The sequence below is a fragment of the Heptranchias perlo genome, chromosome 7, assembly GCF_035084215.1.
Source record: "Heptranchias perlo isolate sHepPer1 chromosome 7, sHepPer1.hap1, whole genome shotgun sequence".
Lineage (NCBI taxonomy): Eukaryota > Metazoa > Chordata > Chondrichthyes > Hexanchiformes > Hexanchidae > Heptranchias > Heptranchias perlo.
In genome coordinates, this window is record NC_090331.1 from 41,216,328 (window position 1) to 41,237,511 (window position 21,184).

At 42.6% G+C, this 21,184-nt stretch overlaps 1 protein-coding gene across 1 annotated transcript in view; it reads left to right on the plus strand.

Moving 5' to 3' along the window:
- The first annotated feature begins 6,957 nt into the window (after positions 1-6,957).
- Positions 6,958-21,184, plus strand: part of fap (fibroblast activation protein, alpha) — an 89,960-nt gene continuing 75,733 nt past the window's right edge. Inside the window, exons 1-2 of the mRNA XM_067987375.1 lie at positions 6,958-7,491; positions 7,812-7,899. Coding sequence (XP_067843476.1) covers positions 7,486-7,491; positions 7,812-7,899 — 94 coding nt within the window. The 5' untranslated portion in view covers positions 6,958-7,485. The remainder of the gene's footprint in view (positions 7,492-7,811; positions 7,900-21,184) is intronic.

Below are 21,184 nucleotides of genomic sequence, written 5' to 3' on the forward strand. Positions count from 1 at the left end.
TACTCTTTGACCTTGGGTCCGAGTTTGTTGAGCTTTTTGAACATTCCACTGGCTCTTTGTGAGAAGATGTCTAAAATTAAAATTGTACCAGCAGGAGCAGAGACAGGTGTGCCTCCATCACAGGAAGATGCAGAATACATGCAGATTCTAGGGCACTTGTGTACAGATCCAGACGTATTTTGATGGAAATGTCAGAAGAACTGTCTTTCAGGAGAATGAGGTTCATCAGGAAATTAGAACTGTGTCACCTCCTACTAGAAGGCCTGCAAACCATCTCCAAGACAGGCACGGCTCTGCCTGTGGTGCCTTAAATTTTGGCTCATTTCACAGTGCTACTGGGGGAATCTTCCAGATAAGTCAGGATGTGGTGCATCCCTGCACCATTCAGGCTACTGAGGCACTGTTTCAAAGGGCAAAAAAATTCAGGAAATCAGCAGAAAAGGGCCCAGGATTTTACAGAATGGCAGGAATCCCACAGATTCAAGGCCTCTTTGATGCCAGTCATTGTCATATTAATTCCTGCACCAATGCAACAGCATTCAACAGGAGCCTTCAATAGGTACTGTCCTAGCCTTGAACCTCCATCTCTCTTTAATTTCTCTCCCATCTCCCCCATGCCCTCTCAGAGCAACTCTTGTTCATGAGACCAAATTCCTGCTCTTTTGACCCATTCTGACTAAACTGCTGGCCACACAACTTTCCTTCCTGGCCCCCATGCTAAATTATAAATGGTTCCCTCCCTTTAGGGTCTATTCATCCCCCTTTCAAAACAGCCTTCATCAATCCACCCTGCAAAAATCCCACCCTCAACCTGTCTATTCTTGCAAACTATCGCTCCATCTCTAATCTCCCATTGCTCTCCAAACTCATTGAATGTGTTATCACCTTACAAATCCGTGCTCATCTGTCCTGCAACTCTCTGTTTAATTTTTCCAGTTGCCCCTCCCACAGCACTGAAATGGTCCTAACCAAAGTCACAAATGACATCCTCTGTGATTGTGACTATGGTGCTTTATCCCTCCTTGTCCTCCTCGACCTCTCTGCAGCCTGGTCGACCACACCATCCTCCACCAACACCTCTCCTCCATTGTACAGGTGGATGGGTTGCCCTCGCTTGGTTCCACTCATACCAATCCAATTGTAGCTTGAGCATCTCCTCCAATAGCTTCTCTTCCAGACCTTGCATTGTCAAATCTGGAGTCCCCAAAGATCTATTCATTGCCCCCTCCCCTTCCTCATGTACATACTGCTCCCCCACCACTCTCGGCAACATCATTTGCCAGCATAGGGTCAGCTTTCACACGTATGGTATAACACCCAGGTGTACCTCTCCACCACCTCTCTCGACACCTCCACTGATCTTGTGTTGCCAGACCACTTGTCCAACATCCAGTCTTGGCTGAGCTGCAATTTTCTCCAATTAAACATTGGGAAAACTGAAACACAAACGGCCACAAACTCCGTACTCTTGACATAAACTCCATTACCATGCCAGGCACTGCCTCAGGCTGGCCCAGACTGTTCACAACCTCAGCATCCTATTCTACCTGAGCTGATTTTCTGGTCCCAGATCCTCTCCATCACAAAAGCACCTAATTCTACCTCTGTAACATCACCCACCTCCACCGCTACCTCAGCGGATCTGCCGCTGAAACCCTCATCCATGTTTTCCCAATCTCGAATCTTCTATTGCTCTTTTGGCCGGCCTCCCATCTCCCACCCTCTATAAACTTCAGCTCAGCCAAAACTCTGCTGCCTGTATTCTATCCTGCATCAAATTCCGCTCACCCATCACCCCTATCGCAGTGACCCACCTTGGCTCCTGGTCCTCCTGTGCCTCAAATTATAATTCTCATCCTCGTATTTAAATCCCTTCATGGCCTCTTCCTCCCTATCTCCGAAGCCTTCTCCACTCCTACAATCCCCCACCCAAAATTCTCCACTCCTCTCACTCTGGTCTGTTAGGTATCCTCCCCACTTTGCTCCTCCTTTTTAGACCATGCCTTCAGCCGCCTAGGCCCCACATTCTGGAATTCCCTCCCTAAACCCCTCTGCTTCTTCATCTCCCTCTCCTCCTTTAAGACCCTCCTTAAAACCCATCTCTTTGGCCAAGCTTTTGGTCACCCATCCTAATATCTCCTTCTTTGGCTCTGTGTTTATTTTTTTTTTAATTACGGACATTTTTCTATGTTAAAGGGGCTATGTAAATGCAAGTTGTTGTTGAAAATATGTAACAATGTTAAGGGCAATCAGCTCTGTTACCCAAATCCTATACCAAACTACGACTCACTCATCCATCACACCTGTGCTCAGAGACATTCATTGCTTTTTTATCCTTCAGCATACCGGATTTTAAATCTTTCTCCTTTGTTACAAATCTTTCCACTAGTATGCAACCAATAGTAACACATCCTCCATGTAAACACTCAAAATGCTGGTTGCTGCCATGATAACATTATCATTTGGTAGTCTAGTGTACCAGCAATTTTTTCAGAAGAAATGCAAATGTCTGGGTAGCTTTACTTCCCTGGCTGATAAAACCAGTATGAGTGCCCACTTCTGTAGCAAGAACATCAGTTCAACGGGGAGCATCCAGTCACCAAGCAGATGATTGGCATATTAAGAGGTCACTTCAGGTACCTAGAGCAACATGCAATACACTCCAGGCAAGGACTTACACAATGTGATGGCATGGTCCACAATTTCACCCTCCAAAAAGGTCTTGGAACGGAGGTCTTGGGAGAAGAAGGCCAGTTGGGTGTAGTGGAAGGATATGGAGCCTATCTGCAAGAAGAGCTGGAATCAAAAGAGTCCACAGTCGTGGCGGCCAGAGAAATACTGAGACAGATCATCAGGGAGATCTTCTTAACAGAATGACACCACCCTCCTACCTAAGCTGTCTTTACGACATGTCCCCCATCTGATGCCAAAGCAGTAGATCACAATCCTTAAACTACAACTAGCAAAAGAAAGGCATCTGAGAACACAAACACTCCATTAAAACTCATACATGCCAATGTAAAAAACTCAGAAAAGGTGACAAAGGATTCATAAAAGCTGACACAGCCCCGAATAAGCTGACAACATAAAATACAATGTACAACTGAAAAACAACTCTGAATGAAGGCGTATGATTGAGGGGAAAGTTCCCACCTTCAATGTACAGTGGTGGCATTAAAGGTCATTAGTGGAGGAGGTGGCCTGAAGAAGAGGAGCAAGACCTGACCACAGCATTAGCCATAGAACTTGGCTAGGGCCAGGGGTGCGAGGGATGGGGAGCCAGTTGCACTGATTTCTGTCAGCAAATGCTTACGTGCCCCCAAGATGCTGCCAGCATCAGACGCCGAGGTTGGATTGTTTACACTGAAACACGCTATTCTAATTACATCTTGCATAAAGTTGAGTTTCGGTTCTTAGGAAGCATAGACCCACTAATGGAAGCTGCATTTTGTGGTTAGGATGAATAAAGAATGTTGGGAGAGGGCCTGAATTGTAACAGTACACAATCTACCTCCATACTTTCATGTATGTATGAAAAGGATACCTTTCAAACTTTTTGTTCTTCAAAGAAACAGAATTGTACAACAACAACATGGCTGCTCCAGGGTAGCAATACACACCCTCAATGTATCTGCTTAAAATTCTCTCCATTGACACTACTCAGAAAATCAAGAGTCTGCATACAAAAGCCAGAACATTTTTTCATACATTATAGATGATTTCATCTTATATTGGTACCTCTCATGTAATATATTGTTTCTTTGCTTGCATTTCCTTGTGCTTAGCAGATAAATGCTCCCAAAACAATTTCAATGTGAACCCTAAGTAGGATGAATGCTGCTTGTTGGATTTAACTTAATGTATCACTTGTAATTAACTTTCCAATGACATAAAAAGTATCTCTGGCATAGAGCATATATGTATTTTATAATATTAAAACTGTGTGACTCTTTTGCAAGAAATGCTATTGTGTTCATCACCCCTGTAATAATACTGGGGCTTTACTGCATCCTGCATTCACCAACTTCAATAGATCACAAGTGTTGCGTGACAGGTTTGATTACATTTTGAGCACAGTAAAGCCCTTCAGTTCTGCAAATCACACAACTATTCTTGCTAAACAATCCAGTTTCATTTTAAGATTGCTTTACAGGATTCTATCAGTGCCCAGGGGACATAGTAACTCACTAATAAGGTCTGCAGTACATATCTAAGATGAAGTTGGATTTGTCCCAGTGTTCTGATAACCCTATAGAATTTCAAAAGATTTCTTTAACAGATATCCTGTTGGACATTTGTGTCAAGGATACACTTTTATGCTGGCAAACATCTCTTAAGCTGAATGATCTTGTCCGATTCTTGATGAGTTTGCATCCCATGCACTCCTCTCAGGATAATTCCTCAACCATTGATGCAGAAGCAAGATTTCTCACAGATATTACACAATCCCACGACTGGTGCGGATGTTAATTTTAATAATGTCACTGCATGTGATTAGAGATTCTCACTACTGTTTCATCCTACCAAATACATTTTCAATAACTATTATTAGTGTAACTACTATTTAGTGTATATAAAAATGCCAGAAATATTCTTCCAAAGGTTAAAAGCAGGTCACTGTGTTTTTTCAAAGGGGTCCTGGCCTTTGTTTCTGGGAAACAAACTTAGTCCAAGGTGCCAAGGTGCAGGTGTTAACAAGATGGAATTCTGAATTGTTACCAGCCATTCAATTCAGAATCAGAAATTGATTCTACAAATGGTATCATTGGGTAAACATCAGGAACAAGTGATGTTGTGTGTAGCAGTGTGTTAAAACTGGCTAACTGCTATGGATGATAGTGGCCATGGGCTGTTATAATGGAATAACACCTTGGGCAAAGAATTGCTCTGGTCACTATGTGTAGTGATATTGGAAATGGGTTCATAAGGAATGTGTTGATAATGTCACTAGACATAGCAGCCAGGGAACATTTTCCTCTATTGGAACAATTGCTCTGGTTGCTGTGTGTAGGGACATCATCAACACAATCTTTATGAACCGATTTAGGATGTCAGGCCACACTACACAGAGTTACATATAGTCTACAGCATAGAAACAGGTCATTCGACCCAACTAGTCTATGCTGGCGCTTATGCTCCACCCGAGCGTCCTCCCACCCCTCTTCATCTAACCCTATCAGCATATCCTTCTATTCCTTTCTCCCTCATGTGCTTATCTAGCTTCCCTTTAAATTTATCTATGCTATTTGCTTCAACTACTCCTGGTGGTAATGAGACCAGAGCAATTCTTTGCCCAAGACCTTATTCCAGTATATCCCTGTTTTTTTTGGCAATAGCGTTAAGATCCATCTACTTTACTTCTTTGATGGAATAAAGAACATAAACATAAGAACATAAGAAATAGGAGCAGGAGTAGGCCATACGACCCCTCGAGCCTGCTCTGCATTCAATAAGATCATGGCTGATCTTTGACCTCAACTCCACTTTCCTGCCCGATCCCCATATCCCTTGATTCCCCTAGAGTCCAAAAATCTATCTACCTCAGCCTTGAATATATTCAATGACTCACCATTCACAGCCCTCTGGGGTAGAGGATTCCAAAGATTCACAACCAAAAGATTACAAAGTAGACAAACATAGTGTCTTCCTACAGATTCTGTAGATCTTGCTAGATCCTGAAGGGTGTTCAGGCAAAAGAGCTCCTTGAATGTGTGGTTCACTTATTTCATCTGGAACCTCCTACATGAAAGACATGGGTGGAAACAACATTCTATTCCCCAAGAGTAGGCTGGACTGTTAATCTTCACACTAATCTAGTAGGGGTAGAGTTTCCGCTTTGGACACAATCGGGAAATTGGGCGCAAACTGAGCTTGAAATTGCACTGATAAGGTTACAGTTCAAGTTTCTGCTAAAATGTATTTGCATAATCACAAACGTAAACTCTTTCATGAACCGGCACAATCGGGCAGCGTAATAGAACGTAATCATTTTTTTTGCATTAAAAAATATTAATTGATGTATTTAAGCGTGGTAATCTGGTGCAATTTTATTAATACAGCTGAAAATGGGCTTATCACAAAAAATAAGCATTGTCTAATAAGAGGGTCTAATCCTCCACCTGTGAGTAACCTGATTTGAAATCACTGAAAATGACTTTAAAAAACTATACTGAACCATTTACTAGTTTCATTGGTGTACACTAGTCAGTTTCTTAGTAAATTAAATATTTTTTAATATGTAAAAATGTGCCTATTCGAGCCTGTGCGCCCAGGAAAACGAGTTCAATTTGAAGACCCTCCTGGAAAGGGTCACAAACGGGTGCAAAGGATGGAAACTCGCCATCCTCGTTATTTCCATTTGGGGATGGGGCCCGCTTCCTGCGCAATGATTTTTAATCCAGTGTAAGTGAGTTTTGGGCATAACTCACTCACGCTTAAAATTCCACAATCTTTTTCACTGGTTAGGTGGATTGCCGCCGGATTGCGCTGATATAATTAGCGCAAACAAGCCGAATCTCCAGGCATAATGTTTTTATTCCTTTTTTCTATGCCCTTAATTTTGTATCTCCTTCTCATTCAGAGATATTTCTAGTTTTGATTTGATATTTTGCTGTTGATATATTTACTCCGCTGAAACTTAATGATTTTTAAAAAATGAAACGTCGATAATGGAACACATAAGGAACATTAAATTAACATAAATACAAGGACGATATGTATGCGCAGCAGTTAACAGCTGCAAACATCCGCTCCAAAAAGGGAGGAGGAACGGGGACAGTCTTTTTTTCTCTCTCTACATAGAAATTCGCAAATAATATAATCCGACCCGTCCCAAATGCAAATGAGCACTTAGCAATACCGAAAACTATTAATTCTCCCTTGGGAATACTAATTAATTTCTGCCTGGTAGGGTATAGTAAGATTTGCCGTATCGGCTGCTGTTGCAGTATTTAAGAATTAATAAAAAAAACCTGACAATTTTGCTCAATAATCCTAAACGCAGAGTGCTGCTTCAGCATACGCCGGCCTCAATCCTAATTGTGAATCTGCCGTGTGAGTTAACCCAAACTGAATGGTAAATCTGCTGTTGAAGCAGCTGTTCTACCACTGCCCAATTTCTTCCGCTGCTGGCTCAAAATAAGTCTCTCAGCAATGAGAATTTAGTAATTGTCTCACTCCTAGGTATCCGCCTCTCGTCTTATATGATCCATGCCAAAAGATCGCACTTGCTGTCAGTTAACCTTTGCGGTTACGATTTGTAAACGATCGACTAGCGTGTTGTTTAATTAATACTGTAGGTAATATTTAACGATGGTTTACTAAGCAACAAAAAAAAACTAGGTATATTAGAGGTGCTGTAAAGTTTTCGCCAGCAGTTGGGTAAAAATCAGCTAGCTGCCTTTCTGTCCGCCCTGCCTCTACCACAGTTAAAGAGGGATCAAACCCAACCAAACACCCATTCAAAGAACAAGACTTGAACCAAACATGAAGGTCAGTAACTAATGCGATATAGTTACCTCACCGTGCGAAAGGCTGCTTAATATAATACCTAGTACGATCAGTCAGATGCAAAGTTTTAGCCAGTGGTTTTACTTCATGTTAGATTCATCTCATAGAAATGGCAAAAGTGTTTTTTTTTTGTGTGGTTGCACTATAACTTTTTGCAAACCCGAATTCCATTCTAATTCTATTGATTTTGCGGAGTTTTGTGATTTTAACCCTTAATCTCCCTGCTGTGGAATGAAGTGGTTTAGTTTTTTTACGAGGCTCCAGCTATCTTGTCTCCTCTCATGGATTCTTTTGTGTTTCAGACCGCTCTAAAAGCGTTACTGGGGGTCACTGCATCTGTTGTCGTCATCATCGTGATTGTGGTTCCCGTTGCAGTTGTGGTATCAAAGAGTAAGTGCACTTAAAGCTGTTCTATGTTATAGCATGTCATTTATGATATTTTCCGTTCTTAGTTGTAGAATGGCTTTATTATTTCAGGCACCAACAAAAATTGATGGAAAAACACAACGAGATTGCAAAGAGCTCACTCAGTCTGCTCCCATTATGTCACTCTAATATGTTACAGTGCATTGAACCTGCAGAGGTTGTCACTGCTCCTCGAAGCACATCTTTGGGAAATGTTGACATACCTGTAGCTCAAATGCTTTCATTCCATGTGGTCCGCACCACTGGGGCGAGGACTTCAATGCAGTGCGTATCCTATTTGCAAATAGAAGGATCCAGTACTTATTGTCATCTTTAATATCGTCACTTATTCCTACCAAATGTGAATACTTTTTGAAGTCTTAGATTTTAGATCCCTTATCTTTTGTTATGAAGGATCTCACCTCTTTGTTACTAGTACTCCCTATTTCCGCACTTATAAACTACATTTTCAGGTACATACCACTTGCTGTCATTTTCTTGTCATTGATGGCTAATTATATATCAAAGAACATAAATGGGATTGCCTTTCAAATTCTAGATCATAATTATAATTCCGGGATTATGATGGTTTGATTAATTTAAGCCCTACAAGCTTGTGAAAAAAATTAACGTTACAAATAAAAAAAGTGACTTGTCCATCACGTAATTAAAACAGTTACCTCCGAATAAAGAAAATTATAATAGCAATCATTGCAATAAATTCCAATTATTTCATCATGATACTATTGTAAAAAGCTTCATCTTAAATTTTTCTATAAAGGAGAACTGTACCTTATTCGAAAGACCTCCCTCCCCTATGACCTCTACCATGGAGGAGGACAATGTTTTGGGGACACCATCATCCCCAAGTTCCCCTCCAAGTCACACATTGTCATAACTTGGACATATATCACTGTTCTTTCATTATCACTGGTCAATATCCTGGAATTCCCTACCTAATACCATTGTGAGAGCACCATCGGCATAAGGGCTGCAGCAAAGAACTTGCATTTATATAGTGCCTTTTACAACCTCAGGATGTTCCAAAGTGCTTTACAGCCAATGATGTATTCTGTTACAATGTAGGGAAACACGGCATACAATTTGGGCACAGCAAGGTCCCACACAGCAATGAGATAATAACCAGATAATCTGTTTTGGTGATGTTGGTTGAGGGATAAATATTGGCCAGGACAACAGGGAGAACTCTGCTCTTTTTCAAATAGTACCAGGGGATGTTTTACGTCCACCTGCGAGGGCAGAAGGGGCCTCAGTTTAACATCTTATTTGAAAGTGGTTTAAGGACTTACATCGAGTTACATTGAAACTACAGCACTGAAATAGGCCATTCAGCCCATCTGGTCTATGCCAACGTTTATGCTCCACACGAGTCTCCACCCTCCCTACTTCATCTAACACTATCAGGATACCCTTCTATTCCTTTCTCCCTCATGTGCTTATCTAGCTTCCCCTTAAATGTATCTGTGCTATTTGCCTCTATTACGCCTTGTGGTAGTGCGTTCCATATTCTTACCATTCTTTGGATAATGAAGTTTCTCCTGAATTCTCTTTTGGATTTATTAGTGACTATTTTATATTTATGACCTCTAGTTTTGGACTTCCCCCACAAGTGGAAACATTTTCCCTACGTCTACCCCATCAAACCCTTTCATTATCTTAAAGGCCTCTATCAGGTCACCCCTCAGCATACATATGTTGCATATTAGTCATCGGCATAGGCCAGCATACATGTTTTAATTATATTTTACCTGTCCATTGAAAACAGAAAATTAGTTGGCATTGCAACAGCTGATTGCCTCTGCAAGAGATCTTGCTGGCATGAGGGGGGAGGTGAGACATTTGCTTGTCTTTCAGAATCAGTGGGATAGTTGTCTAGCACTCTAACTCTTCCACAGCTTCTCACTGCTTTCCACATTCTCTTGCATCTGCTCCCTGTTTCCAGCAGCTGCCTGCCACCTCTTGCTGCTGTCCCACAGTTTCTAACCACTCAACCTGCTCTCCACATCATCTTGCTATGCTCTTCCAGCTTCTGACCACTTACCTGTGGTTTTTGACCATTCTTACTGCTTTAGGACTTGCACACATAATTTAGGCTAGAACGGCCATGCAGTACTGAGGGAGTGCTACATTGTTGGAGGTGCTGCCTTTCGGATGATACATTAAACCAAGGCTCCATCTGCCTGTTCAGATGGATGTAAAAGAGCCCATGGCACTATTCAAAGAGTAGGACAGTTTTTCTAGTATCCTAGTCTACATTTATCCCTCAATTAAAGCCACCAAAACAGATTAATGTATCAATTATCTCATTGCTGTTTGTGGGGCTTGCTGTGTACAACTTGGCTGCCACATTTGCATAAGTAACAGGGAATACACTTCAAAGGTAATTTATCGCCTGTGAGTCACTTTGGGATATCCTAAGGACATGAAAGTCACTACATTAATGATTTTTAAAATTTCTTTCTTTAACCACTTTACCATGGTTTCTCATCACTTCATTCACTCTCCTCCCTCCCTGCACTGCACTCCAAGGATGGTTCTTTAGAACATAGGACAATATCACTTAAATACACACAGAATTCCAGTAGAACATTTTTTTAAAAACTAAGGGTCTTAAAAAAGGAAAAAAACCAAATAATATTCTCTTTAAAATCTAACTTCTAAAGTTAATATAATAGAACTGCTTCAGTTCTTTTAAACTATTAGCAAATAGAGGATTGGAACTTCATGAATACAAAGCAAAGGGTCAGTGATATAGCAACAATTCTAGAAGTGGGTATTATGTACATCATGAATACAATTTATTTTATGGTGGAGATTCTGGAGGTATGTGGCCCCAGAATATTTTAGTTTGATGCTTTATTTGGTGTGTTTTCCAGCATTTTGGAAGTAGGCTTAAATATTTTATGTTGTTTATATTACATCTGAGCGGGTACATTCCACTAAGCTGGACAGAAAACAATTATAATGGTGAATCATGTATGTTGTGGTACTCTATTAACAAAATAATCTACTTATTTCTTGCTTCGGGTTGTTCCTTACTATCTTGTGCCACTTTATTGACTCCAGAAATGACGACGATATTATCATGTTTGTATGATATTTTTTTCATATCATATTGTGGTTACAGCACAGGAGGAGGCCATTCGGCCCATTGTGCCTGTGCCAACTCTTTGAAAAAGCTATCCAATTAATCCCATTCCCTTGCTCTTTCCCCACAGCCCAGTATATTTTTTCCCTTCAAGTATTTATCCAATTCCCTTTTGAAAGTTACTATTTAATCTGCTTTTTTTTTATTCGTTCATGGGATGTGGGCGTCGCTGGCAAGGCCAGCATTTATTGCCCATCCCTAATTGCCCTCGAGAAGGTGGTGGTGAGCCACTTTCTTGAAGAACTGAGTGGCTTGCGAGGCCATTTCAGAGGACAATTAAGAATCAACCACATTGCTGTGGGTCTGGAGTCACATATAGGCCAGACCGGGCAAGGACAGCAGGTTTCCTTCCCTAAAGGACATTAGTGAACCAGATGGGTTTTTACAACAATCCGTAAGTTTCATGGCTACCATTACTGATACTAGTTTTTCGTAATTCCAGATTTTATTTAATTAATTGAATTTAAATTCCCCAGCTGCTGTGGTGGGATTTGAATTCATGACTCCAGAATATTAGTCCAGGCCTCTGGATTACTAGTCCAGTAACATAACCACTATGCTACCGTACCCAGAAAGTTAGGTGGGAAAGTAAGCTATGAGGAGGGCACAAAGAGTCTGCAAAGGGATATAAGCAGGTTAAGTGAGTGAGCAAGAAGGTGACAGATGGAGTATAATGTGTGGAAATGTGAGGTTATTCACTTTGGTAGGAAGAATAGAAAAACAGAATATTTTTTAAATGAGAAACTATTAAACGTTGGTGTTCGGAGAGATTTTGGTATCCTTGTACAAGAAACACAGAAAGTTAGCATGCAGGTACAGCAAGCAATTAGGAAGGCAAATGGCATGTTGGCCTTTATTGCAAGGGGGTTGGAGTACAAGAGTAAAGAAGTCTTGTTACAATTGTACAGGGCTATGGTGAGACCACACCTTTAGTGCTTTGTACAGTTTTGGTCTTCTTATCTAAGGAAAGATATACTTGCCTTAGAGGCGGTGCAACAAAGGTTCACTCGATTGATTCCTGGGTTGAGAGGGCTGTCCTCTGAGGAGAGATTGAGTAGAATGGTCTTATACTCTCTGGAGTTTAGAAGAATGAGAGGTGATCTCATTGAAACATAAGATTCTGAGGGGGCTTGACAGGGTAGATTCTGAGAGGCTGTTTCCCCTGCTTGGTGAGTCTAGAACTCGGGGGCATAGTCTCAGAATAAGGGGTCGGCCCTTTAAAACTAAGATGAGGAGGAATTTCTTCACTCAGAGCATTGTGAATCTTTGGAATTCTCTACCCCAGAGGGCTGTGGATGCTGAGATGTTGAGTATATTCAAGGCCGAGATAGATAGATTTTTGGACTCTAGGGGAAATCAAGGGATATGGGGATTGGGTGGAAAAGTGGAGTTGACTCCATTGACTCGGCCACCAAATCAATGCACCCACCTCCTTTGTATATGGCTTCAAATGAGGAAGAAATATATTGGTTTCAGGAGCAAGGCAAGGACTGAGTGGTCTGCTCACATTTGTACACTTCTGGGGCCCATCAAGCATGACACAACCCTAAGATGGGAGCTCCCACACCTTCTGAAAGATACCACTCAAAGTATTATGAACATCTGTTGCCTTTTTCTAATAGTGCACTTGTTCATTATGCATAAGCCGCATGGCACACTTTTCTTGAAGGTGGTGGTAGTAGCTGAGGAATGAAAGACTGATAGCATATTACAGCACAAAGGATGCCTTTCAACTCATTGCACCTGTGCTAGCTCTCCAAAAAAGCTATCCACTTAGTTTGATTATGCTACTCGTTATACCATTTAACAATTTTCTTTTTCAAATATTTATCTACTTCCCTTTTCAAAGCTATTATAGATTCAATTTCCACCACTGTTTTTGGTCGGGCATTCCATGTCCTAATAACTTTCTGCATAAGAAAAATCTCCTACTTTCTCCTTTTGTTATTTTGGCGATGCTGTTTAATTTTTGCCCTCTAGTTACCAACTCACCAACCAGTAGCAGTAGATTTTCTGATTTACTTCATCAAAACTTCAAATAATTTTGAATATCTCTATCAGGATGTCCTCTTAACGTTATTTGTTTTAATGAAAAGAACCCTAGTTTCTCTAGTCTCTCCTTATAACTTATAACTGAGTAAATCTCATGTACTCTCAACATGGCCTTCATATCCTTCCTAAAATAAGATGTCCAAAACTCGACAGTATTCTAACTGTGGCCTAACCAATGATTTGTATAGGTTTAGCTTTATCTCTTTGCTTTTGTATGCTACATCCCTGTTTAACTTAAGATCCCATATGCTTTATTTTTTTTTACAGCTTTATCAATGTGACCTTCTACTTTTAAAGATCAGTGTATTGGAACTGACCCCCCCACCCTCTCTGCTCCTTTTAAAGTTTTAGCATTTAGCATATATGTAATCTCCTTATTCTTCCTGCCAAATTGTATGACTTCACATTTCTTCATATTAAATTTCATTTGACATCTGCCCAATCTATTAACTTGCCGCACATACGCACACACATACCAGTTTACATCCAAAAACACAGAAAACACACTGATTAACTGCTACTCTTTGTTTTCTGTTTATTAACCAACCTCCGAACCCTGCTGCCATATTCCCTTGCATAGGTGACACATAGGAACATAAGAATTCCTAGATGAAAAAAGATCAAGTTCCATCTAGTTCACCTTCTACCATCCTGGTGGTTGCATGATAACACGATAATGGTGTTGTTGACTAATCATAGCAATCAATCTCTATCAATTAGTCTACAACAGACCCAGCCTTGACATGGTAGTGGTAGTGGTGGGACATTTTACAGTCAGTGATACAGATTACCTTTTTTGCAGTCATGACTAGGAGCCTGAATGAAAAGCTGCTCCTTGGGGCTAGCATGAAGGACATCACAGAATGGGTAGAAAAGCTTCTGGAAAGGGAAAGAACAGCCAAACGTCATGATCAATGCTGGAACCAATGACATAGAAAGAAGTACATTTGAGGTCTTGCAGCAAGAATTTAAGTAATTAGGCACTAAATTCAAAAACAAGACCTCAAGGTTGGTAATCACTGGATTGCTTCCTATGCCACGTACTGGACAGGTTAAGGAGAGGAAGATTAGTAAGTTGAAAGGGAAAGAAACAGGCCTTGAAGTAGTGAGAGATAAACACCAGGAGTTTCCTCGGGGATGCTCCCGATCAACCACCGTAATTTCAGAGGAAGATTAGCAGAAACCCCAGATAAACCGCTGAAGTTATGACGACTGATCGGGAAAACCCCATAGGAAATTCCCGGTGGAAAACATTATAAAAAGGGCAAGGGATAGTAAAAATTAAATGAGAAAACCAGGAAGAAGAATGTTCCAAAAAATTGGAGTCACAATTGGATTGATCATTTTTTATGTGAATACACAAAGCATTCAAAACAAAATTGGAGAAATAGAAGCCCCAATTTTAACCCGGGGCGGGAGTGTGGTGTACTGGCAGTGATAAGGACGGCAATCCATCTGGCCCCCCCCCACAGCCTGAGGCCCAGGAGATTTTACTCCTGGGCCTCATTCAAATGATCTCCTGCCTGAAGCCGGCAGGAATGACATGGAGGCCAGCAGGGAGGAGCGGGATATTGGGTAGCAGGAGGATGCCCTTGGGTCCCCGGCAGTCAGGTGAGTCGGTTAGAGGACGAGGGGTTCCTAAGCGATTGTGGTTGGGGGAGTGAAGCCCTGGGCAGGGGGAGGCCCAAGATTTCCTTGTGAAGCCCCAAGGAGCATTCTGGCTCTTTCATACCAGGTTCACTACTGGGCAGGGCTTCATCGATCTTCAGTTAAAATAGTGTGCATGTTTGAATAACCTCATCGGAATACGACTTTTCCATTGTAATTAGGCCTGTCCCGAACAAAAGAACCCCCCCATCAATTAAAATGGCAGTTGCCATTTTAGTTCTGGGAAATTAATGTTTCATTTACCTCCATGGGGGTAAATTCAAAACTAATTTGCGGAAATAATATTTTAGTGAGCAAGTGGTCAGTCTATGGAACAGGCTGCCTAGATGGTGGAAGCAGTTAGTAGTGATTCATTCAAATGCAAATTAGTTAGATTTCTTTCAGATAAATAACATTTTGGGATACAGTACATGAGTAATTTGAGACATGACATGACATGTGGTACGTGGAGTATGTATGGGAGGAACAACTGAATTTGAACCCAATGTTTCCAAAGCTCTCCACCACTGGGATTTTCCTTGTGTCTGGGTCTGTTGTAGACTAATTGATAGAAATTTATTGCTATGATTAGTCAACAACTTTATTATCATTGCATCATGCGACTATGCGACTACCGGAATGGTATTAGGCGAGCTAGATGGACCTTGGTCTTCTGTCATCTAGCGATTCCTATGTACCACCTACTACAAGGTTGCTGCAGTTGATTATAGGTCATCTTGTCCTTCAAGTAGTAAAACAGTATTGAGATATTGCAAGAACATGGAAAGCAGCCAATGTCATGCGGCTGCACAGCTTTGAGGCCGTACTGCCTGATAAAAATTGAACAGCCATCATCGTGCCAGATTGACTTATGTGAAGTGCTTTAAGAATTATTGTTGCTCACAAAAGTTGCTATATGTACTATCACAGGGTCCGACCATCTCATAACCTTCTTCATAGGACAAACGATAGTCCTTGACCAATTCATACTTCAAAATACTTTCCTTTTAATTCACTCCACACAAAGTCACACTACAGTATCTTTGGCAACGCCTAGTACACTTTCCCACTCCCAGGCTCTTTCAGCTGCCCTCAATTGCCTTTCAGCTCATCAGCTTCTTTCAGGTCTCAGAGCCCAGGCCAGCCTCAGCTGCCTTCCAGCTTCCTGTTCCGTGGCTCTGTTCAGGAGCTCCTGTTTCAGCCCAGTTTCTCTTGTGCCGCTCCCTTTTACTCTCACCTGACTGGGGAAGGTTTCCACACTCTCCAGCCTCAATTACTTCTTACATGGGAAGTTTCTTGAAAGGGCTAAACCCTTATTCAGGGGATCAGGGCCCTCATCAGCCTACAGCTGACCTACTTTCCCTCAGTTACCCTGATACACATCCCTCCCCCCTCCAGCATAGAGCTATCGGCTCTAGCGCCCTGTGCCATGAGGCAGTTTGCTCTGGAGAGGGCATACAGTATTCCCCTGAGCCGACCCAGCTCCATGCCCAATAAATGCCTTTTCAATCATTTCACCAAGTTCTTGCCGCGCATGTTCACATGCCCCATGGACAGTCCCTTTGGCTATTTCAAAGGCCATTGATGCAGCGTCCGAGTTTTCAGCTTTTCCTTGTCGTGTGGACTCTGGCATTTCCGTTTCACAGGAGTCCTCACGCCAGGTTTTCATTGTGGAAATTTCCTGCTCCTGTTCGTCACCTTGCATTTCCGTGCCACCACCTTTTTGCGAAAGGACATGATCGGACCTGCTGATAGCTTCACCTTTTCAGCCTTCTTCTCAGTAAAAGGATTCTGCTTCATTCTCTTTCCACTGCTTAACAACATCTGTTGCTGTTATGGCTTTGGGCTTTTCCTCCTCAAGTTTTCTTGAATCCTTTCCCCTTGTATTCCTTTCAACATCGGGGTTTGTAGATGTGTAACTCTCCACCGCGCTCGATCCAATAAGATCGCGAACAAACCCTGGTGGTGGCCAAGGATCCCATTCCTTGGGTTTCTCAGCAGATTGGAACTTGTTTCTCGGGGTTTCTCCTTAACCGCCCCAGCCGCTGCTCCTCGGCCACACTTCGCAGGTTGATGAGTGACTGCGTCGCTTTTTCCGACCGTGAGTATTTGGCTTCCTCCTCCATTTTAAAGCAACCGTCCCTCACTCCACTTGATTCCTGCGGTTTGCGCCTGGCCCTCAATTTGGTCCACCTGGCCCTCCTACGGGTTTTCCCCTTATGCTTTGTTCCTCCTCCTCCAGAGGAATCCTTCTTCCCCTGGTCATTATTTGACCTCTGGGGTGCTGATTCTTGTCTGAGATCAGTTTGGGTTTCCGCTTTGATTCCTTCTGGTTGCACTGATTAGGAGAAAAAACTGGAAGTCCTGCAAACGGTCCCAACTATTTCTGTAACCACCTTTATTTTGCATTCAGCCATTGCTTCTATTGAAGCCTCTGTAATGGCAGCTGTAGTTTCTATCACCGGTCCTTGTACAACCCCTGCATGAGGCTCAGCAGGTTGTAGAACCTGATCTATAGCACTTAACTCTGGAATCTCTGTCTCCACAGATGCTACAGTCTCTGCAATAACTCGCTTCTTCAACTCATCGATGGTCCTTTCCCTCTGAACCTCCTTTTGTTGAGTAACGGTAAACTTTTCCTTCCAAAATGCAACCTCCTTACGAAGCCTCTTCACTTCTTCTGATCGTTTCCTCTCAATTTCCAGCCCTCCAATAGTCCTCTGCCGGGAAGAGAGTTGCTGCTGGAGGGTCTCGTTATTCCGAGGACTCTGAGACCGGCCAACTCATTCCTGCACTCCTTCAAGTTGCCCTCAATCTCCTCTTGCTTCATTTGAAGAGTTACCACCTCATCAACATGGATCTGCTTGTGGGTTTCGCAAATGGACTGGGGATTTTTGGTTTTGAGTGGAAGGCTCCGCAACTTCGGTGTCCAACTCTTGCATCTTCTGCACCAGCTTGTTCCTCTCTCTCTCTCTCTAGGTCTTCAAGGCCCATCTGATTACTTTCCAAAGCCTGAATCTGTTTAATGAGCATCTCTAGTTCAGCTTCCTTCTCAACCTTCAATATCTCGGACTGCCTAACCACAGAAGCCTTCTCTTAACACATCCTTTCCACCTCTTCCTTCAGCGCAGCCATATGCTGCAACTTTCTCTCTTTCGGCATCCATTTCTCTCTCGAAACTGAGCATCACGCCCTCTTTAGCCCTCGGGGCTTCCTTAAGGGTCTCCCACTTCCAGCAGAGATAGAAGACAACTTGCTGGGCCGCCCGCTCTTTACTTTGCGAGTCTTCCGCCAGCTGGTGCCTCAGTTTCTTCTTCTCCTCCAGCTCCACGTCATTTTGCATCAAGGAATTGTGGAGCTTCTTGATCGCTACATTCAACATGTTGAGCTGTCGGGTCAGCCTTTCCTCCTGAACTCATGCCGCTTGCTCGAACAGCTCCAAATAACCACGTCACTGATCTCTTCCTCATCCTGGGGAAAGCCTGCTACAGGACTATTTTGGTTACGAATGGACTTCCTAGACATTCGTCTGCGACCCTTTCTGGACTTCCGCATCCCCTCACAATGGGCAGATGTCTCCTGAAAAGTTCCAGTAAGCTCATTCCTCAGCTCACTCCTGGAGGCCTGCACTACCCTCTGTGAATTTGTAATTGTACATATCCTCAAACTCCTTGTTGTCAGCCACCGTGATTTTTCCACAGAGCAGTTCCTAGAACTCGTCCCCATCATGATCCTGTTTTAGGTCATCAGCTTCTTCATCCACAACACCTTGCTTATCATACACAGCATGTTGCCCCCGGTCACTCAGCACTATATAACCTTTTCCCCGGGACACTTGCTGGGCGCATGGATCAAGAACCAATTGGGGACAAATCGGGAGTCATGGGGGTATGTGTCAGTCATCTGGGGGGCGATCAGGTGTCAGTCACCAGGGGGTGGGGGCGTCAGGAGCAGGGGGCATCAATCGTTGTTGGGGGGGGGGCACAAAGGTGAGCAATCATTGGGTGGGAGGGGGGTTGGCTTCGCCGATTGTTGGTGGTGGGGGGGGGTGGTGCAGGTCATTGTAGGTAGGCTTGTTGGGCCTGAGGAAAGCACTCCTGCTCCTCTGGGCCCACAAGCAGTGCCAGAAAGGCACTCACCAGCAGTTTCAGGCCTTCTCGCCTCCTCTCATGTGGCGTGATGGAGAAGGCCTGGGAATCCCAGCCCTAAGAGGTTGAAATCCCAAAACCTTTCAAAATGAGGCCAGCAGCCACCTTGAAAGGTTTTAGTGACCAACCCGCCCCGCCAAAAAACAGAAATGGGCGGATTGGAGGCAGGTCTGAAATTGTTGGAATTGTCAATTCCCCCCCGCCACCCGTTTTTCCCTTTTAAAATCCTGCCCCATATGTCACAGGGTCCTACCATTTTGTAACCTTCTTCATATGACAAACAATACTCTTTGACCAATTCATACTTCAAAACACTTTTAATTCACACCACACAAAGTCAATTACAGTACCCTTGGCTACGCCTAGTACACTTTACCAATCCCAGGCTCTTTCAGCTGTCCATAGCTGCCTTTGCAGCTCATCAACTGCCCACAGGCCCTCACTTCCTCTTCCGGGGCTCTATTCAGAAAGCCCTGTTTCAGCCCAGTTTCTCTTGTGCTTCACCCTTTTACTTTCACCTGACTGGGAAAGGTCTCCACCCACTCCAGCCTCAATTACTTCTTAAAGGTAAGGTCTCTTAAAAGAGCCATAATCCCTACTCTTAAAGAGGATGTTTCTTAAAAAGACCATACCCTTATTCAGGGATCAGGGCTTTCATCAGCCTATTGCTGATCTACCGGCCCTCACTTACCCTACTGCAGTATTTGCTCATTGTATCTTTCCAATACAGAAATATCCTCAATCATGGAAAGCATTCACTGCTGAGGTTGTTTTCCTGCCAGTACTGCACGGGCTACCCTGATGGGGCAGAATCAGATTTAAAGCATATCAGGGCAGACTTCCTTGTATGATGACTTCTGGTAGCTGCTGCCACATATAATGTACTTTTGCCTTACCTTAAAAGACTTTCCTAATATTCTTCCTGGTCTGCTGGGTTCAAGAGATAGTATTGATCTTTTCTCCCATTTCCTCTCATTCTTTCTGCACTTAAATGGTTATCTACAGTACAACAGTGATTACACTGCAATAAAGGCTCTTCATTGGCTGTAAAACACTTTGGGACATCCTGAGGTCATGAAAGGCGCTATATAAATGCATGTCTTTCTTTCTCTCTTTTCCTTCTTTCCCTCACTCGCTACAGAAGTTTATCCCACACCCAGTCAATAAATGTGGCTTTCTTTTATGATAGCCTACATGGCACAATAATATGGCACCATTAACAGCCTGTTCTCCCCTGCACTATTGCAAAGGATAAAGTGCTATTTATTTGGTTTAAGTGGCTGCTTAGCACAGTTAACAGATGCTAGCCTTCATTATTGCTCTTGCTGCATCATTGGACAATCAGCTATGTGTGATGTTATAGTATAAGATGTATTACTCCTTCAAAAAACATCAGAAATTGTAGCGTAGTGGCTATGTGATGGGATTAGCAATGTAGAGAAGGCTTAGATTAATCAGGAATGTGAGTTCAAATTTCACCATGGCAGTTTGAGAATTTGAATTCAGTTTTTAAAAAGCTGGTATCAATAAAAGTGACCACGAAGCTGCTGTTTTATCATAATAACCCAACTGGTTCACTAATGTCCTTACCTGGTCTGGCCTATATGTGACTCCAGTCATATAGCAATGTGGTTGACTCTTAATTGGTTACTGATATGGCCTAGCAAGCCACTCAGTTATATCCTTGGAATGGGCAGCAAATGCCAGCCTTGCCCGTGATGCCCACATCCTGATAATAAATTTTGCAGTTATACCATGTAATCCCCAATCTTAAGCAATGCTTAGTTAACATTTTATTATCAACAGTAATTTTCAGGCAACTGTTTCTTTGTCTCTTACAAGTACAATCAACACCTACCAACTCTTTATCATTGGCTCCAATCTTAGTACTGCTTCATAATCTATTGACATTCTTGGTATTACTATCTCCTCTTGGCTCAAATGGAATTCCCACATTTCATTTATTGTCAAAGCTACCTCCAAGAAGCTTGGTTTCCTCTTCTGTGCCAAACACTTATTTTCCCCTCAACAAATGTTAACTCTCTATAAAGCCTTAGTCCTTCCAGGACTTATATATTGCTCCAATATCTGAGAAGGATCCTCTAAGACCTTTCATTCACTTCTGGATAGGACACAATGAACGGCTTATCAAAAAAAGCTCAAGGATGAGAAAGCACCATATCACCCATATAACCCTCCTATTATAGTATCCAGTGGCATTTACACAAACACATTTTGAATCAGTCATGCTTCA